The sequence below is a fragment of the Mustela nivalis genome (genome assembly GCF_964662115.1).
Source record: "Mustela nivalis genome assembly, contig: HAP1_SCAFFOLD_1950, whole genome shotgun sequence".
In the NCBI taxonomy this organism is placed as follows: Eukaryota; Metazoa; Chordata; class Mammalia; order Carnivora; family Mustelidae; genus Mustela; species Mustela nivalis.
The window spans coordinates 61,579-83,239 of NW_028134714.1; the positions used below are offsets into that span (position 1 = coordinate 61,579).

Genomic DNA, 21,661 nt, shown 5'->3' on the forward strand with positions numbered 1-21,661 from the left:
TTAAGTTTTCTTTTCCTCCTCTTGCACTCAGTCAGTTTCACTTTCCATTTCCCCTCCCTGTCACTGAGGTCATTGCTCAGAAGCCGGGAGAAAACATCAGCTGAGGTTCCTCCCACCCCCACCACCCCTCACTACCGCCACCACCCCTCACCACCCCCAAAGCCCTTATATAGCTCCTTCAGCATTGACTTCAGGCAGACGCTGAAATTTTCGGAAGAACGAATCAGCTGGGAGCTCTGCTTTTCAGAATGGAAGAGGAGCAGGTTGCAGACAAGAGGTCAGTGACAGGAACGCGTCAGCACCCTTGATCTTGCATCCAGCTTGTAAACCAAGCTTCTCGGTGCAGGCAGGGTCTGTGTGGTCGGGCTGCTCACAGATGAAACATGCACTTTCTCTTTCTGTGTTTTTTTCTGGTGGACATACTCAGGCTCTCGGAACTTCTCGAAATGCTCCCCTAGCTAGCTGGGAGCCCAGACCAGCAGAAAGGTTTGGCAGGACTGTTAGACCCACTGCAGCACAGTCTGAAGAGTCAAAGTGTGACCTCGAGGGAATTACTCATTATGAGCTTTTGATGATTGTTTACTTTTATTTTTTATTTTTTAATTTTTTATTTATTTTCAGCATAACAGTATTCATTGTTTTTGCACCACACCCAGTGCTCCATGCAATCCGTTCCCTCTATAATACCCACCACCTGGCTTCCCCAACCTCCCACCCCCGCCCCTTCAAAACCCTCAGATTGTTTTTCAGAGTCCATAGTCTCTCATGGTTCACCTCCCCTTCCAATTTCCCCCAACTCCCTTCTCCTCTCTAACTCCCCATGTCCACCATACTATTTGTTATGCTCCACAAATAAGTGAAACCATATGATACTTGACTCTCTCTGCTTGACTTATTTCACTCAGCATAATCTCTTCCAGTCCCGTCCATGTTGATACAAAAGTTGGGTATTCGTCCTTTCTGATGGAGGCATAATATGCCTCCATCAGAAAGATATCAGAAGATATCTTTCAGATATCATATCATATCAGAAGATATGTACCAAATCTTCCTTATCTATTCGTCTGTTGAAGGGCATTTTGGTTCTTTCCACAGTTTGGCAACCGTGGCCATTGCTGCTAAAATATTCCTTATGACCCTGCAATTGCACTACTGGGTATTTACCCCAAAGATACAGATGTAGTGAAAAGAAGGGCCATCTCTACTCCAATGTTTTTAGCAGATGATTGTTTACTTTGAAAGGACTAAGAGGTTAAAACCTTCTTGCCGTTTAAAAGGAAGCATTTCTTTTCAGCAGATATTAGTATAGCTGGAATTGGTAGTGCAAACTCAACTCCTTTTGTCCTGAAACGTATGATCAGTCTAAGGTGGGAAGTGGAAGAAACAATTCTTACAGAAGGGCATTTTTCCAGAAATCTTATATAAAAACAAAACAAGAAGCTTAGGATTTGTTTTCATTTCTGTGGTGAGAGCTGGGGAGCAGCAAGCAATCTCCCTTCAAAATATAATGACCTAATCTCTTTTTTAGTACTGATGTCATCTCTAGTGATGGAAAGCAGGTCAGTGGCTTCCCAGGGTGGTGGAGGCCAGTGGCCCTGGTCAGGAGGGCACACTGGGGAAACTTTGGGGATGGGATTGAGTCTCTAAGGAGCAAGTGTGGTGACTGCTTGGGTGTATATATTGGTCCAAATTCATTAAACTATACACTTCAAATTTTATTGAATGTAAAGTATAGTCTTAGCAAACTTTTTTTTTTTTTAAGATTTTATTTATTTATTTGAGAGAGAGAGACAGTGAGAGAGAGCATGAGCGAGGAGAAGGTCAGAGGGAGAAGCAGACTCCCCATGGAGCTGGGAGCCCGATGTGGGATTCGATCCTGCGATTCCGGGATCATGACCTGAGCCGAAGGCAGTCGTCCAACCAACTGAGCCACCCAGGCATCCCAAACTTTTTTTTTTTTAAATGCATGTAGACATGCTTAAATTCTGTCATCAGAAAGAGCTGAGAGAAGAAGCTGTTCCCATCAAATACTCATGGGGAGGGAGGATCCCAGTGACCACTCAGGGAGTGAGGAAAGAAAGAGCAACACCCCACCCCCAAAAGGCTCTGCATGCTTGTACTTGGGGATGGGCTGCGTAAAGGAAAGTCACTGCCGAGTGCCTTTGGTTATGCTTTTCTGTCTCTATGAGTGGGGCTGATCAGAAAACATGACCCTGGCCAGTGCCTTGTTATCCAGTTTGCTCAAGAGGCTTTACAGAGGCCTGTGCTTGGGTGTGTCCAGAGCCCCTGACCGGAGGAAGCCTGGGGGCCCGGGGGCTCTGTGGACTCTGCTGGACTGATGCCCACATCAAGCTACCTAGTTCCCAGAAGCTGTATGGACAGGGCCGGGTGGGGCTGCTCCTCACCGGCAGGGCTTAAAATTGCCAAAGCAGCTGGGAAGGGGGGGAACCCCTAGTTTCTGGGGGCTGGCTGATGGGCGCCCTCCTCTGCCCCATGAAAAATTCACTTAGAACTAGGACACTCATATGCCGGCGATCATGGCGGTCAGCAGTCGGTAGTGCTACTCTGTTAAGTCCTTTTCTTGTTCATATCATGTTCCCAGTACCCCGAGGAAGGAAGAACTGTGATTTTTTTATTAGCCCCATTTTCGAGATGAGCAAAATGAGGCTCAGAGGGTGAATTACTTGTCCAAGAGAGTAGGTGTCAGAGCTGGGTCATTAGTGCTGAGCGTCTGGCTGGAAGGGTGGAATGTCTTCAGGCTATTAATTATGCTCCTGTTGGAGAGAAGGGGCAGGGCCAGAAGGACTCAGCTCTCAAAGCCACACGGAGCCACACCTTAGGAGAAGGAAAGGTGGACCTCCCCAGGGCACGGTTTCCTATAATTTGGATGGAAGGAAAAAGGAAATTCATTCAGGAATAATTTGAATGTAAGGAAATGAGGCTTAGTAACATGATTTTAAGAAATATTCCAGAGCAGATCAGAGAGAGAATAGAAATCTGGGTGTCTTGCGGTCATTTCCCTCTGTTCTAGATTGCCTGACTCGTTGGTTGATACATTCTCTCTGACAAGTACATGGGAAACTGCTTTCCAAAATCCCTCTGGAACAGTGCTTCTCAAAATGGGGAACAGGGAGGGGCTTCTGCAGGTACAGAATTCCCAGGAGGCTTGTACAGATGCAGATCCCTGAGCCCAAGCCCACCCCCACCCCCAGATTGCAACAGGTGCTCTGGGACTAGGGCCTGTTTCTAGAATGCCCTTTTCCAACCCCCCAAACAGTTTGTGTGGAACCCTGCTCCCAGCAGAAGGTGACCTCAGCTCTGACACATTCAATTTCAGCTTCTCCTTGGAGAGGACCTCCTCAATAGTATGACATCAGGCTCATTGTCCTTTCCCATTTGACAAAAGCACAGACCTCAAGGCTAGCTACCCCAGGGGTGGAGATGCGGGGGTAGGGAGGTAGCCTCTTCAGCATTTGCTTCCGATCCACCATCCACGGGCAGAAAATAAAATCAGCCCAGACCCCAGCTTTTCAGAACTGAGAGAAATAGCCATCATGAGGTAAATCTGCCCAACTTTTCTGAGAGGAAGTTGGGAATTTCTCACAAATCTTGTTCCTGCGAGCAGCTTCCCTGAATGATGCCGATTTGGCGTTTGCTTATGGATTAAATTCACATTGATCCCATTCCGTCATAAATCTACCTTAACAGTTCCAGCATTCTTATGTCTGTGGCCGGTTCTGATTTAAAGACACTGGGGAAAGTGCTCCCAGGGGAGCTGGACCGGGCAGGTGGGCAGGGGGAGGAGTTGTTGCGAGAGCCCTGAGGGAGATCCTTCGGGCAAAATCCTGTCTGTCAAAAGGGCTGGGGCCTCCCTGCATCTGTTACAGGAGGTCCTGACCCCTGTTTTGTCTCTTGTATGAAAAGACTGAGTCCGTGAGTTTTGTCTTGGTGGTTGTGGTTATTTCTAAAGTGTGCTTCCTTCTGTGCAAAGGTGCTGAGGCCCAAGTCTGAGCATGACATAGCACTGGCTCATAACGAGGTTGCCCTTCCCTGGAAATCTACTCTTTAAGAACTGAGTAAATATGTCGAAGGGGAGGGAGAAATGCCGGCCCAAAATGCGCCCCTTTGGACTGGAGGTTACTTCGAGCCAAAGGCAATCAAGACCCAGCAGGCTCCAGAAAAACTTTGGCCTCTCCCTTAACCGCCTGACAGATAGACAGGCCCAGGGAAAAAAAGTATTTAAAGAGGACCACGGTTATTTCACCTACACAAGAAATGCTCCTTGCACCATACTTATGTGCAAGTGCAAGACACCCAGAGTGGGTGGGGAGTGGGTGGCCCAGGAAGGACGTTGATACAAAGCATGGCTTGCCCACTGAAGGGGTGTTTGAGGGTAAGAACCTGGTGATTGGAAATCTCTGCCAAAAAGGGAAATCTTCCTGGAGCCTCACTACTCCTGCTCACAGTGTGGTCTGAGTCCGACATCCCTGGAGGTTGTTAGAAAGGCAGCACTCCACCCCTGCCGATTTCAGATCTGCATTTGTACAAGGTCCTCGGGTGATTTGGTCCCTGTGCACATCAGAGGGGGAGCAGAACGGCTCTGGAGAGCTCCTTGGCTCACTTTGCAAAGTGATGGGCTCCCCAAGTGGTACCTGTTCTGACCAACTAATTGGGCATGATACCTGCCTGTCCCTGCCCGTGGTCAGCGAGACTATAACCAGAGCCTCCCAAGTGACAAGCTGCCTCAGAAATGCCCTGGAAACTCCTGCTCTTATCATTATGAGGTTAAGAGTCTCTTTCTGAACATTTCAAGGTTCTACTCTAGTGATGGCTTTGACTAGGCCTTGGAAAGAGAAGTGGCGTCTACACTGGGGTCTGTGTGTCCCGCCAAAGATGGTCACCATGCAGGAAGATGGGAAAGAGAAGCAAGGGGTGTCAGTGGGTTAAATCTGGGTATTTCCTAAGGACTAGTACTGCCGGTTTCACCTGCTTTCCTCCGCAAAACCTCACGGCTGCAGCTGGAGGCTGTGAGGAGTCTCTTCCTGGGCCACAGGGCCTGCCCCCTCCCCACAGTTTCTAGTATATGAAGGGTGGGAGGGAGGGCATTCAACTACCCTTGTTTCACGTGAACTTAGACGTTTTCTTTATCAAGTTTCTGCAGCAGTCATCCTACCCAATTGCTTTGTTTTCCCCTTTAAATATCCAGATTTAAATTGCACACATAAACATATAAGGAACATTTAGAGCAACTTTCTAAAACACATATGAGCTAAACTGCTAAGTGAGAAAGGCTGACAAATGGGTATTGGTTTTTGTTTTGTTTTGTTTTTAAGATTTTATTTATTTGCAGACAGAGACAAATCACAAGTAGGCAGAGGCAGGCAGAGGATGGAGGGGGAAGCAGGCTCCCTGCAGAGCAGAGAGCTGGATGTAGGGCTCGATCCCAGGACCCTGAGATCATGACCTGAGCCGAAGGCTTAACCCACTGAATAACCCAAGTGCCCCTGGGTATTGGTTTTTAAAAAAGCAATAAGTAGGGGCATATGAGTGGCTCAGTCGTTTGAGCATCTGACTCTTGGTTTTGGCTCAGCTCATGATCTCAGGGTTGTGGGATCGAGCCCTGCATTGGGCTCTGTGCTCAGTGGGAAGTCTGCTCGAGATTCTCTCTCTCCCTCTCCCTCTGCCCTTCCCCATACATGCTCTCTCTTTCTCTAAAATAAATAAATAAATCTTAGGAAAAAAAAAGATAAGATGCCTGATATGACTTCAGTCTTCTTAAGTTTTAAGATTTGCTTTGTGGACTAACATATGATCTATCCTAGAGAATGTCCCATGTGCACTTCAGAGGACGGTGTATTTGGCTGCTGTTGGCCAGAATGTTCTGTAAACATCTGAGTTCATCTGATCTAAAGTGTTGTTTAAGTCCGATGTCTCCTCCTTCATTTTCTTTCTGGACGATCTCTCCACTGTTGACAAAGGGCACAGAAGTCCCTCCCTGCTGCCGTACTGCTGTCTGTCCCCTTCAGGTCTACCAGTATTTGCTTCACATAGTTCGGGGCTCATGTGTTGGGTGCATAAACATTTAACTATTCCATCCCATTCTCTGATCGACTTTTTTGTCATTACATCGTGACTTTGTTTCCCTCTTTGACTCGAAGTCTCTTTAGTCTGGTGTGAGTAGAGCCACCCCTGTTCCTGTTGGCTTGCCTGGAGCATTTGTGCGTCCGCCCACTTCAGTCCATGTGTGTCCTTGAAGCTGCAGGCAGCACGTGTTCTTACATCCATTCAGCCCTTCTATGTCTTTCTATTGGAGAATTTAGTTCGTTTGTATGTGAAGCAGTTTTGGACGGCTATAGGCTTCCTATGGCCACTTTGTTCATGGTCTTCTGCCTGTTTTATAATCTCTTTGCTCCCTTTTTAGTCCCTTGCTCTCTCCCTCTATGATTTAATGCTTCCCTGTAGTAGTGGTAGCCTTGTGTCCTTTTCTCTCTACCTCATGGTGTATTTACTACAGGTTTTTTCTTTGATGTAACCATGAGGCTTAAATAAAACATCTTATATTTTCAACAGATTATTTTAAGGATGTAACTTAAGTTTGAAGGAGTCCTTTCTACTCCGCCCTCCCCCCACATTTTATGTTTCCGATGTCCCAGTTTATATCTTTTTTTACCTTGTCTTTACATTAACAAATTATGATAGTTATAGTTATTTTCTAAAACCTTTGTATTTTAATCATTATACTACATTTGGAAGCAATTTACCTACCAAGGCATTAGTGTTTTAAGGCAGATCTCCTGGATGCCAGCTCTAAGTTTTATGTTTCTTCTTGTCAAGATACCAGGACTCCCAGTCCCATATACTTTGCTCCAAATCTTACTTCAGGGGGCTATCAGGTATCAAATATCTAATCAACTTGGAAACCTACAGAGGAAGGTTTATGAAAAACCAACAGACCTTAGTTCCAGTTTTCAACAGACCTTATAATTATGAAGCCACTTACATAGTTGGCTATCTTCCTGAATAAACTGCCCTTTGTTACCATAAATGTCCTAGCATGGCCAGCTCAAGCACTGTGAAGGAGTGGTGTGATGGGATAACCCAACACCTTCTATCCTCTCAGTCCTCTGCTGGGGTCAGGAATGTAGAGTGAGTTTTTCTGCCTGTCCTACACTTCATGACATCTCCCAGAGCTTATATATGACAGAGTTGGAATATGTTTCATCTTGGAGAGAGAATCTTTATTAATAAGTGCTTAAAAATGTAGTCTGTTGGGGCACCTGGGGGGCTCAGATGGTTAAGCATCTGCCTTCAGCTCAGGTCATGATCTCAGGGTCCTGGGATCAAGCCCCGCATGGGGCTCTCTGCTCAGCGGGGAGCCTGCGTCTTCCACTGCCTCTGCCACTCCCCCTGTTGGTGCTCACTCTATCTCCTTTCTCAAATGAATAAATAAAATCTTTTTTTAAGAAGGTAGTCTGATAAGCTCTCTCTGGTTTACTGATATGTCAGCCTGCATCACCTCCACAGGGGAAAAAAAAAAAGAAAGAAAGAAAGAAGGAAAGAGTGTGATCCAACTGGCAAAGTGGCTCCTGGTTTTGTTGCGGCAAAGACCTCCAAAGTCTCCTGCCCTTCTCTAGGCTCACTGAGAAGTTGGATGAACACTCTCTACCAATCCTTAGAATGTTCAACCTATTATTTCCGGGCACCTATATCTATGGATACATTGTACTGATCTGAAATTGCTGCCTGCCCTCCTCTCTCTAAATGTCCTAACTGGGCAATCAGCACAGGTAACCAATGTCCAAACACGGAAATACCTTTATCACTTTATCAATTCCTTGATCGCATAACAGTTATAAATATATGTGCTCAGTGAGCATCTTTGTAACTTGCCCTTAATATTTATTTTCTAATAATTGCTACCCTGAGTTATGATCTGTAGTCCTTCACACAGGGCAGCTAGAATCACCAGATGAAGCCAGATTGGAAAACCCTAGAATGGAGACAAAAAGACATTGGCATTGCGGGGCTCTAGCCAGGGACCCAAGGAATGGAAAAGATTGCCAAGAACAGAGGCCCACACCTGAAAGGCTGTCTAGAGAGACAGCAGCCTCCCCCTCTTCCCTGGGCTTGGCTCGATTCCCTCACCTCTGCGTCTCTCACTATAAAGCATTTTGGCTGCAACCACATCGGGTCAGCAATGGCTCAGCTAGGACTTACTGGAGAGACAGAAGCAGCTAGAACAGAGCACTCGCAGCCATGCGTGTGGGCTGGTGCTGGTCCACATGGGAAACTGCAAATAAAGTCAGCAACTCCTCACTGAATAAAATTGTATTTTGACTAAAGGACTTCCCTTGATTCTGATTTTATCTTTCTTCCTTCTTCAGTAAAGATAAAAATGCTTCTTTTCTTCCTCTTTGTTTTAATACAGTATTGGTAAGCATAGGTGGTTGGTGTCTTTGGGGTTACGTTTCCCCCCCAGTGAGTTGGCAACTCTATTTGGCTCATAACCTTTTTCTGATACTGTGCTACTCCGTGGAATCTGAAACTATGGACAATAACTGGGTTTCATGATTTCTGGAAGTTCTTTCTGAGCTCATGGAATCTACTGGTAGAAAGAAGGAACACAAACTCAGTAAAACACCCACCTAAGCCCCCAGGCAAATATCGACATGAGAACACGCTTTGAGAACTCCATAACTTATTGAACTGAATAAGGCAAATGATCTCCCTTGGTATCTTCCAAACAAACAGTTTTGTTTGTTTCTCAAAATACATTGGTTCTGTCTGGGGATCTGGCCTGTGTCAGGGATTTTGTCTCAGTGAGACTGACCCCGAGCCTCCGGGGGATCTGTGTGTGTGATACAGGGAGAAGTTGGAGCAGCTGAAGGGAAAGATTTGGTCGCACAGCATGGTAGCAAACACCCCTGGGCTTTCGATTCTTTACGTGGCTCCTTCAAACCAATGTGGGAGATCGTAGGCCAAAGAGGGCCAGGATATCTAACCTTGATTGCTCTTAGCATCCTTTTAAACTAACCAAGTGATGCAAAGGCATAGCCCTGTAAAGGGTCATAGGATGGCTGAATCAACCTTGCCCAGAATGCGAGGACTCAGCCTGACTTCTAGTGGAGCAGAACAAGAGATCCCAGCTCCTGTCCTCTCATCCATGTCTGCCCACAGGGTGGAGGCACCTGCTCCATGGATTCTTGTATAGACCACAGCTAGAGGAGATGAAGCCAGGAAGCAAGAGGGAGGGTACCTCCTCTTCTGTCTAGAAAAATGTAGGGTGTGGAGTACACAGGGCTCACCAGAGAAACAGAACTGGTAGGAGATACATATACATACATAGAAGTTGCTGGGTGATGCCAGGCCCCACCCACCAAGGCTGCGGACATGTAGCAGGCATTTGCTAAAGGGAGTTGTTCCAGGTTCTTCCCTGTGTTCGCTCACCGAGAAGTAGACAACTCTGAGCACCATAATAGAGGAAATTCAGTCAGCCCACTCCAGAGCTCAGGCTTCACTAAGGGCTTTTAGTTCAGGTTCTACTTGAAGGTTAAGACAGGATGGACTCCGGGATGGAGAACACTTGGCTGTCCTGCCACCAGCTCAGCCTTGCCCCGGAGCCGTCAACTTTGATCAGATTGAAAGTAGGCAGGTACAAATAGTGAACTCACAGCATTTGACCTCAACTGGTTTTTCTGTCACCTTGTATATTTGTCAACAGCAGAACCAAACTGCATCTTCACGGCTTTATTCCCATTTCTTGCAAGGGAGAAGCCTTTATACAATTGGACATAGTTTTTTGTTTCCCTCACTGAGAATTTTAACCCTCTTTTTTAGCATTCTACAATAACTTCTAAGCATACTTATTTTTACCTACTTTTTTTCTTACTCTCCAGTAAAATCAAGCTTAAGATAAAGATCCTCACCTACTGCTGCTTTAAAAAATATGTGTGTATATAGTACATATACATTGTATACTATATATAAAATGTATATATACTATATAATATATAATATATATACACACACACAAAATGGAAAAGAGACAGATTTATGATCAGAAATTGACTCACATGATATGGAAGCTGAGGCTCATAACTACGGTCCACGGGCCACAAGCTACAGACCCAGGAGAGAGCAGGAGCATGATTCCAGTCAGAGTCCAAAGGCCTGAGACCTGGAGGGATAAAGCCAGAGGCTCCAGTCCGAGTCTGAACACCTGAGAACCAGGAATGCCGACGACATAAGCTCCAGTCCAGGGAGAGGAGAAGGCCAGTGTCCAGCTCACACACACAGACAGACAGACAGACAGAATTCACACTTCCTCTGCCTCTGGGTTCAACTGGGGCCCTCAGCAGACGCGGGAGGCCCGTCCACACCGGGGGAGGGCGGTCTGCTTTCCCTGCCCACTCAGTCAGCGGCTCATCTCTCCTGGGGACACCGTCATTTCTCCTGGGGACACCGTCACACACCCAGACTTATCGTTTAACGAGAGCTCGGGCACCTCACAGCCTGGCGAGCTCACACAAGCTGTCACTGCGTCCCAGGTGCCCTGCCTCGCAGGTGCGTGTCCCAGTGACCGTGTTTATTTTCTCCACAGTGAGGTCAATAAGGATTCTCTGGAGAAAAACCTTGCACAGCTGAAATGCCATTTCACGTGGAACTTACCTAAGGAAGATGGTGTGTTAGGCGATCTAGAAGATAGAGTGTGTCACCAGATCGAATCGGTAAACGCTGAGTGCAAAGCTACCATGTACAACTTCTTGGCCTACATAAAACACCTGCGTGGTCACCACGAGGCGGCGCTGGAGAGCCTGCGGCGGGCGGAGGAGCTGATCCGGCGCGAGCACCGGGAGCAAGCGGACACCCGAAGTCTGGTCACCTGGGGCAACTTCGCCTGGGTCTCCTACCGCCTGGGCAGACACGCAGACGCGCAGATGTATGTGGACAAGGTGAGACGAGTCTGCGAGAAGTTTTCAAACCCATATAGTGTGGAGTGTCCTGAGCTTGACTGCGAAGAAGGGTGGACATGGCTGAAGTGTGGAGCACAGCACAGCGAGAGGGCCAAGGTGTGTTTTGAGAAAGCTCTGGAGGAGAAGCCCAACAACCCGGAATTCTCTTCAGGGCTGGCCATCGCCACGTACTGTCTGGATAATAAACCACAGAAGCCGTGCTCCGTGGACGCTCTGAAGCAGGCCCTGGAGCTGAATCCCAACAATCAGTATATCAAGGTGCTCTTGGCTTTGAAGTTGCAGAAGATGAATGAAGAAGCTGAGGGCGAGCGGTTGGTCCTGGAGGCCCTGACCCTGGAGGACATGCCTTGCCAAGCAGATGTCCTTCGCAGTGCAGCCACGTTTTATCAAAAAAAAGGTGATCTAGACAAAGCTATCGAACTGTTTCTAAAGGCATCGAAATCCATTCCAAACAATGGTTACCTCTGTCACCAGATTGCGTGCTGCTATAGGGCAAAGGTCAAACAAATTCAGAATACAGGAGAATCCGAAGCTAGTAGGAATGGAGAGAAGATTGGAGAACTAAAGAAGTGTGCTATTGACTATGTGATTAAAGCTATTGAGAAGGGAGTAGATCCGCTGTATGCATATTCTGATGAGCTCCTGGAAACAGAAGACTACCATCAGCTAGCCTGCAGTAAGGAGCTCCCCGGCACCTGGAGGCAACAACCCCCCCAGCACTATCACAACTTTCAGGGGAATCATGCGAAGTCTGAAGACACTGCTACCCAACATGATTTTGAGGGTTTGCCCACAAGTGCAAAATCATCGGAGGAAGGAAAGACAAAATACTCACCACAGAACTTGGCTGGAAATCAGCCTCCGCAAAATGCACCGAATTCTTGGTATCTCCAAGGATTAATCCACAAGCTGAATGGAGAGCTGCTGCAGGCAGCCGAATGTTATGAGAAGGAGCTGGGCTACCTGTTAAGGAGCAGCCCCACAGGTATAAGCAGCTTTTTCCTGCCGCTGGCTGAGCTTGAAGAAGGCGGTGAGGCCTCGGGCACAACCCCACTCCCAGAGCTCCTGAAAGCCTGAGCTGAAACGCAGCGGAGGGCCAGGAGCACAGACAGGGAACCCGGGACGCCCCGGGATGGCTTTAGGGTATATTTGTAGGGTTGCTTCCTCGTATCTGCTTCCCATTTCCATCTCAGCCACACACACTCCTCTAGCCTGTGGGCCTAACAGTGAAATGACCTATGGACACAGGGCTTCGGGCCTGCGTGGGGCTGGCTATTTCTCAGTTCGTGCTCTGCTCATCAGCTCTCCCTGCTCTGACCTCCTCACCGAGGCTCACGGCGGGCTGCTGCCTGCCAATGGCTCTCCTGGCCTCTGGCCCACTGCCATCTCGCCTTCCGGAGCCCCTGAAAGACCACCTTTGGACTAACCCTAGAATATTCCTTGTCTTCCTCTTGGCTTTAGCCCTGTGTTTATATACATTCTCGATCACAATACTCCAGTAAATATGTGTTCTTGATAGTGATTTTATAATAAATTTTTTTTTTTAATTTCAACTCAGGATTGAAGTAAGTGTGTGGTTTGCATGTGTGACTAAGGGTGATACTCCTTTCCCAAGTTTCTCTTCAGGACAGTATCTAGGAACAGTGGATGAATGATACAGTCGTACCGTACTATTTTCATCATGCCCGGGGTAGGTCTGAGGAGGAGCTGGCCTGCCCTTGAGCCTGTTCCAGGCCAGGTGCTGAGCCCAGGGCCCAGTCAGCAGCTGCTGCTACTGAACAGGGTGGTTCTTCACCCAGAAATACGTGGGCAGTGGCCTCCCTGACTGTGTGTAAGAGGCACTAGTACGAGGCTGGAGGAGGCCAAAGATCTTCACCCTCCTGAGTGAATGAAAATATTCAAATAGTCACATCCCAGCTGGGAAGCCCATAGTGTCATCTTCCATGCAGCAACCATCGGGCTCTTCTCAACCACTCCAAGGCCCGCATTCGTACGCTGTCCTCGTGGTCTCATCTGATTACCTGTGTGCAGAGGAAGACTGTTGGCTATGCCAGTACCCAGACAAGACAGAGGGCCTGGCATTCCCATCTTCTTTGTGAGTGGAGGGTCAGAAACTTGACTCTTTCCTCATGCAGAAGGGGAATTCTGGGAAGGCGTTTCATAAGCTACATTGGCTATAAGAGCAGCAGACTTCAGTGAGGTGCCCCCCCCTCCTCAGCCCTGAATTGTCTGCTGGTTCCCGCAAAGCTGGGGGTGCAGCTGGGTGCCCAGCACTGAACTGTTGACTCCTGGCCAGCCTTGGCCTGGAGTAGCACTGCCTCTTGTGTCCAGTTCCAGAGGAGTGGCTGGGCCCAAATACAGACTATTGCCATGGAAACCAACATTGAGAGTGTGGAAGAGCATGGGGTCAGGGACAAGGTGGGGACTGGCTACCGCTACCACTGGGGGGCAGTGTGGTGTGGAGTGGCCCGCCATATGCAAACACACATGCTCAACGTGGTTTCCCCAGCAGGGGTTTCCACCCAGGCTGTCCTTCTATGCTCTGAGTCCCATCCATCTTCTAGACAGTGTTGAGGCTCCCGGAATTTCTATTGATTGGTCCCGACCTACACATGTAAACTGTGATGTATTTTGCTGCTGGACAACTTTATTGAAAAGATGCCTCTCCATTGTCTGAGGGAACACCCCCAGTCCACTCTTTCTGGTGTGTGAGCCTGACCCCGCACAACTCTACCCCTGGAGACCCAGAGGGAGTAACATAAACTGTTGGTTTCCACTGACACCCTCTCTTCCTTACTACCTGGGGCCATACCCAACCTCACCCAGCTAGGAACCCAGTGGGGATTTTGAGCTCCGAGACCCAAACCATTTTGCCACCGAGGCTGTGGGGCAGGCTCGACTGGTGACCACACAGCATGTCCCAGCAGATTCCCGGGCTGTCCACGAAAGAGACAATTGGAGGAGCGTGGGGGTGGGGCGTGTCAGTCTCCCCAGGGGAAACCATGGGCTCCTCCCCTCAAGCTTACCAGCTCCGGGGAGGCAGAGACTCTAAGTCCTCTGCTCACAACTGTATGCCGGTCCCCAGCCCCATAGTGCCTGGAATGAACAAGGCTCTCAAAAAAATTTTTAAGAATATAGGAACACGTTGTCTCCACTGAGAACTATGACACTGCCATTATCATCAGCTCAGGGATCACATCTTCCACAACACTTCCCTGAATCCTAGAGGAGGGTGCTGGGAAGAGAAAATAGTAAGTGTCCTAAGCTATAAAATAGTAACAATGAAACAAGTGCGGGTTGACGTGCTGGCCTCTGAACTACTTTCCAGGATCTGTGCTCAGCCCGTTGCTACCATCTAAATCTGGTGTGGAAGGTAGGAGGCTCAGAAAGGTTGGCTAACTTGCCCGAGGCCGCACAGCTAGGGAGAGGTCTGACTGGCACTTGAGCCTGTAACTGTATGAAACCAAAGCACTCTGCTCCCGTGTATTTCTGTGCATTCTGAGATGCTATGTCCTGATTCTGCTGGCACAAGCTGAGAGGTTTCAGGCTCTGCTACAAGGGAAGCTCAGAGCCCCGATTTGTAGATTTCTACTAGACTCTTTGCCTGTCATGTTCTCTGCTTAATCCAAACTCCCCATCCTTACATTGACTCCCGTGTGTGATTCCTGAGTGTTCTGGCTCTCCATCTTCCTCCTCCTTCTCACCGTGTTTTGCAATCTAGTCTCGGGTTTTTAAATTCATCCTGATCCGGCCAATTCACAGGACCCGACAGTGGTAATGCTCCTCAAGCTACATGCAGAGAAATTTAGAATTATGTCCGTGCCGGGCTGGAACAGCCCCTCCAGAACACCAGCAGCTGACATGGGGAGCCCCATTTTGTCAAAGTCAGGCCTGGACTCCAAAGATCTCTTCAGCTCTCAGGAAATACTAGCCTTGGCCTCTAGGATTTTCCTCTGTGGTTCATTTTTGGTTCATTCTCATAGGAAATTGGGAAAGGTGGAGAGAGACTCACACTCAGCAATTCTTGGCCTGTCTTCCCTGTCGTTTGCTCCGCTGGATGGAATTACCATTCTCTAATAGGCTGCTACATTGTGTTTTCCAATGAGAATACTAGGAAGTTGGCATCAGGAGTCCCCAAGACACACCTCTGGGTCTGGTGATTCAGTAGAAGGACTCACAGGACTCAACATACAATCCTGCTCGTGCATTAGACTTATTACAACAAAAACAAACTCAGCACAGGGAAAGAGAACATGGCAGTGAAGGCAAGAGAAACTCAGGCACAAATTCCCCAGAGTTCTGTCCCAGTAGAATCCTATAGGATGTGCTTAATCCCTCCAGCATTGAATGTGACCACACCTCTCAAGCTAGTTGGAGCCTCAGTGCCTAAGGGTTTTACTGGGGACCCATCACACGAGCACCCTCTGCTTATTAGCACATATCAAAATTCCAGCTCCCAGGTGGAAAGTAGGTGTCAGCATTAACCACATTTTGCGCATGAACAATTTGGGCATGGTAAGCCAAACTAACCAGTTAGGGAATGGTGGGAACATTCCAAAAATCCAAGTTGCCAGATGCCACCCAAGGGCAAACCTCGCAGGAGGGCCTTTCTAAGGATCGTAGTCTAGGCCTGATGTGTCAGCTCTTTCCTGCAGCCCCTCCCCTTGGTGTCTGCCTCCAATGACTGCACAGCCACCAGGTACCACGGGTACCTACCCCTTCGTCCTTCCTTTTCCCAAACAGTAGTCTCACCATGTTCTGGTGAGTGAGGGTCCTTCAAGCATGGAGTGAGGGGACCCACGACCCCCCTCAGGTTTGCCAATATGCTAAAAAGACTCTCGTGCTCAGCATGGTGTTGGAATTGAGTTTTATGACAGTGTAAGGGAGGAGAGGAAATCTTTTTCCCCTACACTCCTGGCCTATCATCCCTATCAATTAGGCTGACAAGAGAAAGACTGGCAAGAGAAAAACAGCTGTTTATTAACTGGGACATCCGCCAGTACACCTGGGGGAGCTCAGGGATATGTCACTCAAAGGGGTGGCTGGAAGTGAGCTTATATAGTGCAGGCGAGCAAATGTCTTTCTCCTTCGAACCCACTTTCAGTGGCTGGGCCCATGAATCCAACCGATCAGAGCCAGGTGAACAAGAGAAATAATAGTTTGAATTATATATGTCAATGGATTTTTCCTCTCTCTTCATTTTTCTTAAGGGTTTGTTTATTTGAGAGAGAGTGTGCACAAGCCTGGGGTGGGGGCAGAGGGACAAGCAGACTCCCTGCTGAGCACGGAGCCGGACATGACATGGGGTCCTGAGATCATACCTGAGCAAACTCAGATATCCCCCTCCACATAAAGCATTGTTTGGCTGAAAGCCACTCTTCCCTTTAAGTGAACGTCTGCTTCCACTGTGGGCCTTCTTGGCTCTGGTTCCCTTCCTTCTGCCCCCTGGGTACTCCCATTCTCCATTTCCATGCTCCCATTTTGCTAAAAGAGCTTTACTGCTACTTCTATCATCAGAGCATACTTAGGGAGTGGGACTGGGATTCTCTATATATGGGCAGTCTTGAGACGTGCTGAGTTTGGAAGGAACACATAGATCGAAACGATTTCCTGTGCTTATAAGATGTTAAGAGGGCCTACATTGTTCCAGGAACTAGGAATGGGCAGATGTGGTCTACTGCAAATTGCCCAAGTCCCTCCCTGGATGAGAGATAGAAAGATGTCTTAAACTCATCCAGAGAGAGATCTTATACTATGTTCCTTCTGAAGCATACACTTTTCCTAAAAAACAAAAAAACAAACAAACAAAAAACAACAACAACAAAAAAAACCCTTTATACTGGAATGCATGAAATAGACACATTTCCTGTTCGATATTCTTTTTCTGGGTAATCCTTCTTGTCTATATAACCTTCAACTTAAGAAATGTCAGGACACCCCTCTGTGTGCTGAAGCCACAATGTAGAAGTTCCTTGAAGAGAAAGAAGAGAGAGCCCCCACCTCTGGGAGCCACCCCACACCATTAGCCAGGCCCTGGTGCTGCTGGACAGCGACCCACAGCAGGAATCCGAGTCTTTCCACAGGACCTTCGCATGACCTCAACACTAGACTGGGAACCCTGACGCCAGGACAGATCACGACGACCAGGCCACTCCACAAACATGTCTGAATGCAGACAAAAATATGAAGGCCCTCCAGCAGGGTCCAAAAATGGCGCAACACAAGGGGACGCTGTCTCCACTTCTCTTCAGATAGCCTTAGGGATGTATCGCAATGTTGAGAGGGGGTAGAGGGACAGAGGGTTTTGTAGTGTTGAGGGTGGGGCTAAAATGATGTTGATATTAGCAGAGTTAACCTCTTTTAAGTTGCTTCTAGAGAACACATACCCTACCTGCTGGCACCATGAAGGAATTAGCATTTCCTCAGGTTTTCATGTCAATGAATACAGAAGCCAGAGAGGCAACAGATACTGGGAAGGAAAGAACAGTGGGGGTGGTATTTGACCAGTCAAAGTGATGGCTTCGTTTCCATTACACTGAGCGCTCCTAAAGTTGCAAATAATTGTCCTCTATGTTTTCAGTGACAAATCCGAAGGGAATCTCCTTGAAGAGAGCCTGGTTCAGCTGAGATGTCACTTCACGTGGGAGTTGCTAGTGGAAGCCACCGAGCTGCCCGATTTAGAAAACAGGATCTTGGATGAGATTGATTTCCTGGACACCAGATACAACGTGGGGATCCACAACCTGCTGGCCTACGTGAAACACCTCAAGGGCCAGAACCAGGAAGCCCTGGGGAGCCTGCAGGAAGCCGAAGCCTTGATCCGGCAGGAACAGGCTGCCCAGTCAGAGGTGAGAAGCCTGGTCACGTGGGGCAACTACGCCTGGCTGCATCACCGCATGGGCAGGCCGCAGGAAGCCCAGGCTTACCTGGACAAGGTGGAGGACGTCTGCAAGAAGCTCGGGGCTTCCTCCCGCTACAGAGTGCAGTGTCCCCAGATGGACTGCGAGGAGGGGTGGGCCTTGCTGAAATGCGGAGGGAAGAACTATGAACGGGCCAATGCCTGCTTTGAGAAGGCTCTGGCAGTGGACCCAGAGAACCCTGAATTCAGCACTGGGTATGCGATCTCCACCTACCGCCTAGACAGCTTTAACAAAGCAACACAGGTTAGCGAGGCATTTTGTCTGCAGGCCCTAAGAAAGGCCATCAGGCTAAACCCAGAAGATGCGTATGTTAAGGCTCTCCTTGCCCTGAAGCTCCAGGACGTAGGCCAAGAAGCCGAAGGAGAAAAGTACATAGAAGAAGCACTTGGCAACACATCCTCACAGACCTACGTCTCGCGGTACGCAGCCAAGTTTTACCGAAGAAAAGGCTGTCTGGATAAAGCTCTTTGGCTCCTAAAAATGGCTCTGCGGGCCACCCCGTCCTCTGCCTTCCTGCATCACCAGGTAGGGCTTTGCTACAAAGCACAGGTGATCGCAATCAAGAGAGCTGCCAACTGGCAGCCCAGAGGACAGGACAGAGAAAATGTCCGCAGGTTGGTTCACTTGGCTGTAGGTGAAATTCAAAAGGCTTTGGCGATAAAGCCCACATTTGAGTTGGCTTACATCGACCTGGCTGATCTGTATGCAGAAATAGGCCTATACGCAGATGCGGAGGACGCTTTTCAGAAAGTGCTGTGCAGGGCGAACACCAACGATCAATTTCAGCAAGTGATTCATTACCACTACGGCCAGTTCCAAGAGTTTCACAAGAGATCTATAGATAACGCAATCACCCATTATTTAAAAGGTCTCAAAATCAAAACAGCTTCCTACACCAGCGAAAAGATTCTCACTGCCTTAGAGAAGCTGGCAAAGAGATGTGTTCGTCAGGATGTCCGTGTGGTGGAAAGTTTGAGCATCCTTGGATTCATCCACAAATTGAAAGGGGAAGTGAGCGAAGCCCTGCAATGTTACGAGAAGGCTCTCAGGCTGGCCGCTGACCTCAACGCTGCCAGTTGAACTGGAGGTCACCGTTACCCGTTTAATGTGTTCATAGGAAATAGAACAAACATTTTTGCCGATCGCCTCTTTCAGAAACCTAGAACATCCTGAAATACAGAACAGTTGATAGAACACAGACTCAGCTGCCTGCTGACTCCCCTCTTTCTTCCTCCCTAACCCCCTCTCCCCCTTCTTTCCCCTTCCGTCCATGTGCCTTTGAAAGGAGCATCCGTTCTTCTGTAACCCACCCCTGTACTCATTGGCCAAGGCTGATGAATGCTGCTTGGGGCACCTGTGACCTGCTAGACCAACAAGAGCCCTTTTCCTTCTGGCTTTGCATTTGGAACGAGCGGCTTCCATCCTCAGTCTGCCTGGTCTCCTGCACAGAGGAGTCTTAAACAGGGAAGATTTCAGTCCCTCCTCGGCCTGCACACCGGTCACATGCCGGTGTACCTGCGTGCGCACTCCCGTGTATCTGCAGACATGCACACACAGGACACCCATGCATCCGTCCAAAGACCCTCCCGTGGCTTGGTTCACACACTCAAGGCGTGAATTCCCAGAGACTGTGATCCTGAACCAAGGGCAGAGGCTGCTCCTGTGCACATGCCTCACGCATCTCTCTCCACACACGCTGACTCCAGAGCTCACACAGGCACACTCTTGCATATTGGTGCATGTATGCATTCTGTATCTGGAAGATATTCGACCATCCACTCAGAAGTTAAAAAGCATAGAAAACAGAAAACAAAAACAGAAAGGATTTCTTTTTCATCGTGGCCAGGGGTGCTGACCTACCAGATCTGAAGGCAAAGCGAAAGAGCAAAGATGAAAAAGAAAAAAGGAGAAGGGACTGCAGGGGGGTCACTGCCATGTTCCGGCCCATAGGGCCCTTTTCCCAGGGCCCTCCTGCAGCCAAGACCCCGTGCTCAGGAGGCCAAGTCTCTAACCTCAGAAGAAACTCAAACCCTGCTGTATACGGTTGTCCAGGCACCAGCAGTCACAGAGGATCTCTGTGCTCCAGACATGCAGCTGGACATGACCTCACATCTACGAAAAACTAAAGTGTACTGCAGGAAAGACAAATTAGGGAAAAGCCTATTTCCGAGTCACCAGCTAAACGTGACAAATACATGAAGGTTTTAACTGCTGTGTGGGGCAGGATATAATCTCCTGTTTCTTAACCAGAACATTCTCTCCCAAAACATTCAGTAAAATAAACCTGTTGATAAGCTAAGAAAGTCTTTGAGTGCATTTTATGGATGAGATTTTTTAAAAAAGACGTATATCCTCTATGTGGGTGGAAGTTGAAAAACACAGAAGCAACCTCTAGAGCAGTAGAAGGTCAGACGTGGGAGAAGCCTTGGGAATACAAACACTACCGAGAATCTTTTTTAAATAATCTACAGGCCACGGAACTGTAAGGTTGGTTTTTTTTCCTGAGAGCGGGAACTGACTGGTGTTGGGGGTGGTCACTTAGGGGACATCCACGGAACAGACAACACGTCATTATCATCCTTTTCAACTTTGTTTTATTATATTTAACCTGCCAAAAACTACTAGAGCAGAAATACTTTCTTTTTCTTGTAAACAAGATGGGACTGAAGTCATCACGGTATGCACACTGACGTGTTTTATCAGCTAATGGTACTGACTGCTTTCCCACACAACAAAAAGAAAGATAAACTAATAGACAAAGACCTGATGGGTGAAAACATATGGAATCGAGCACATACAGTCAAATATTACCATAGAATCTAGGTGCTGAGTGTATTGGTGTTTGCTGTAAAGTTCTCTCAGCTTTTCTCTGTCTGCTGATGCTCAAAACAAAACCATTAGGATAGAAAGGTTTAAAAAGGCCCTCTCTAAAAGGGACACCAAAATGAGGCACGGGAACCGAAGCATACACAGGCTAGAGGATAAAAGTGCATGGAGAGAAAAGAACCCAAGTGATTTGTTTGAAACGCCGGGTGTTTCTCTTCCCCACGCGTGGAACTTCGCAGATACACACCACTCACAGGCGTCGGCACCCCGGGACAGAGCCGCACCCCTGGCTCTCAGCCTCGGCCTCATGGCGCCAGATGGGAGAAGAGGATGGCTTCTCTCTCCTGCTCTGATTGAGGACTGAGAGGACCCACCTCTCCCCTTTCAACCAAGGAGAAACCACCTTGGTCCCCTGTGTCATGCTAACCATGACAGCATGCGGAGAAAGGAGAGGCCGGTCCCAACTATTACAGGGCAAGGGGTAAAGATAAAGAAGGGGGGTACGGTTTGGATTAGGCCACGAGAGGGGGCAGGTGAACCATCCAGAAGCATGTGCAGTTTTGGGGGGCAGTGGGGTGCACAGTAAGAGGGTCTCTGAGCTACGCTGTCTCTGGCCGAGCAGGAAGAGTGGGGAAGCAGATGGGGTGCAGTTTGTCATGCATGCTGTCCCCCCGTTTGGGCTTGAGGAAGCCGCCCACAGCCGGCTGGCTTGCCAGCTCCTTGTAGCTTGCTCCTGTCCCGGGACCTCCACAGATAAATGCGACACTCCGAGCCATGGCATTGGCCACGTGAGACGTAAGCCAGCCCTGGAGCGTTCCGTGTACTTCCTATGGCAGTCTGGCCAGTACCCGTAGCCCACATGGGCTCATAGGCCTGGACAACCTTGCTCCAGTTCTTTGCATTAGCTATGGTGGCCTTGGTTTGCTCAAAAGTGTCCTACTC

The 21,661-nt window shown here is 48.4% G+C and overlaps 2 protein-coding genes across 2 annotated transcripts; both read left to right on the plus strand.

Annotated features, from left to right (window-relative positions):
• Positions 1 to 62: 62 nt before the first annotated feature.
• On the plus strand, positions 63 to 20,196 carry LOC309858160 (interferon-induced protein with tetratricopeptide repeats 1B-like). Its single transcript, XM_082750850.1, has 2 exons — positions 63 to 277; positions 17,554 to 20,196. The coding sequence occupies exons 1-2, from the start codon at positions 249 to 251 to the stop codon at positions 18,971 to 18,973; spliced, it is 1,449 nt and encodes a 482-aa protein (XP_082606976.1). The 5' UTR covers positions 63 to 248; the 3' UTR covers positions 18,974 to 20,196.
• IFIT3 (interferon induced protein with tetratricopeptide repeats 3) lies at positions 75 to 12,526 on the plus strand. The gene is made up of 2 exons (XM_082750849.1): positions 75 to 277; positions 10,601 to 12,526. Exons 1-2 carry the CDS (start codon positions 249 to 251, stop codon positions 12,048 to 12,050), a joined length of 1,479 nt encoding a protein of 492 aa, XP_082606975.1. The 5' UTR covers positions 75 to 248; the 3' UTR covers positions 12,051 to 12,526.
• Positions 20,197 to 21,661: the final 1,465 nt, after the last annotated feature.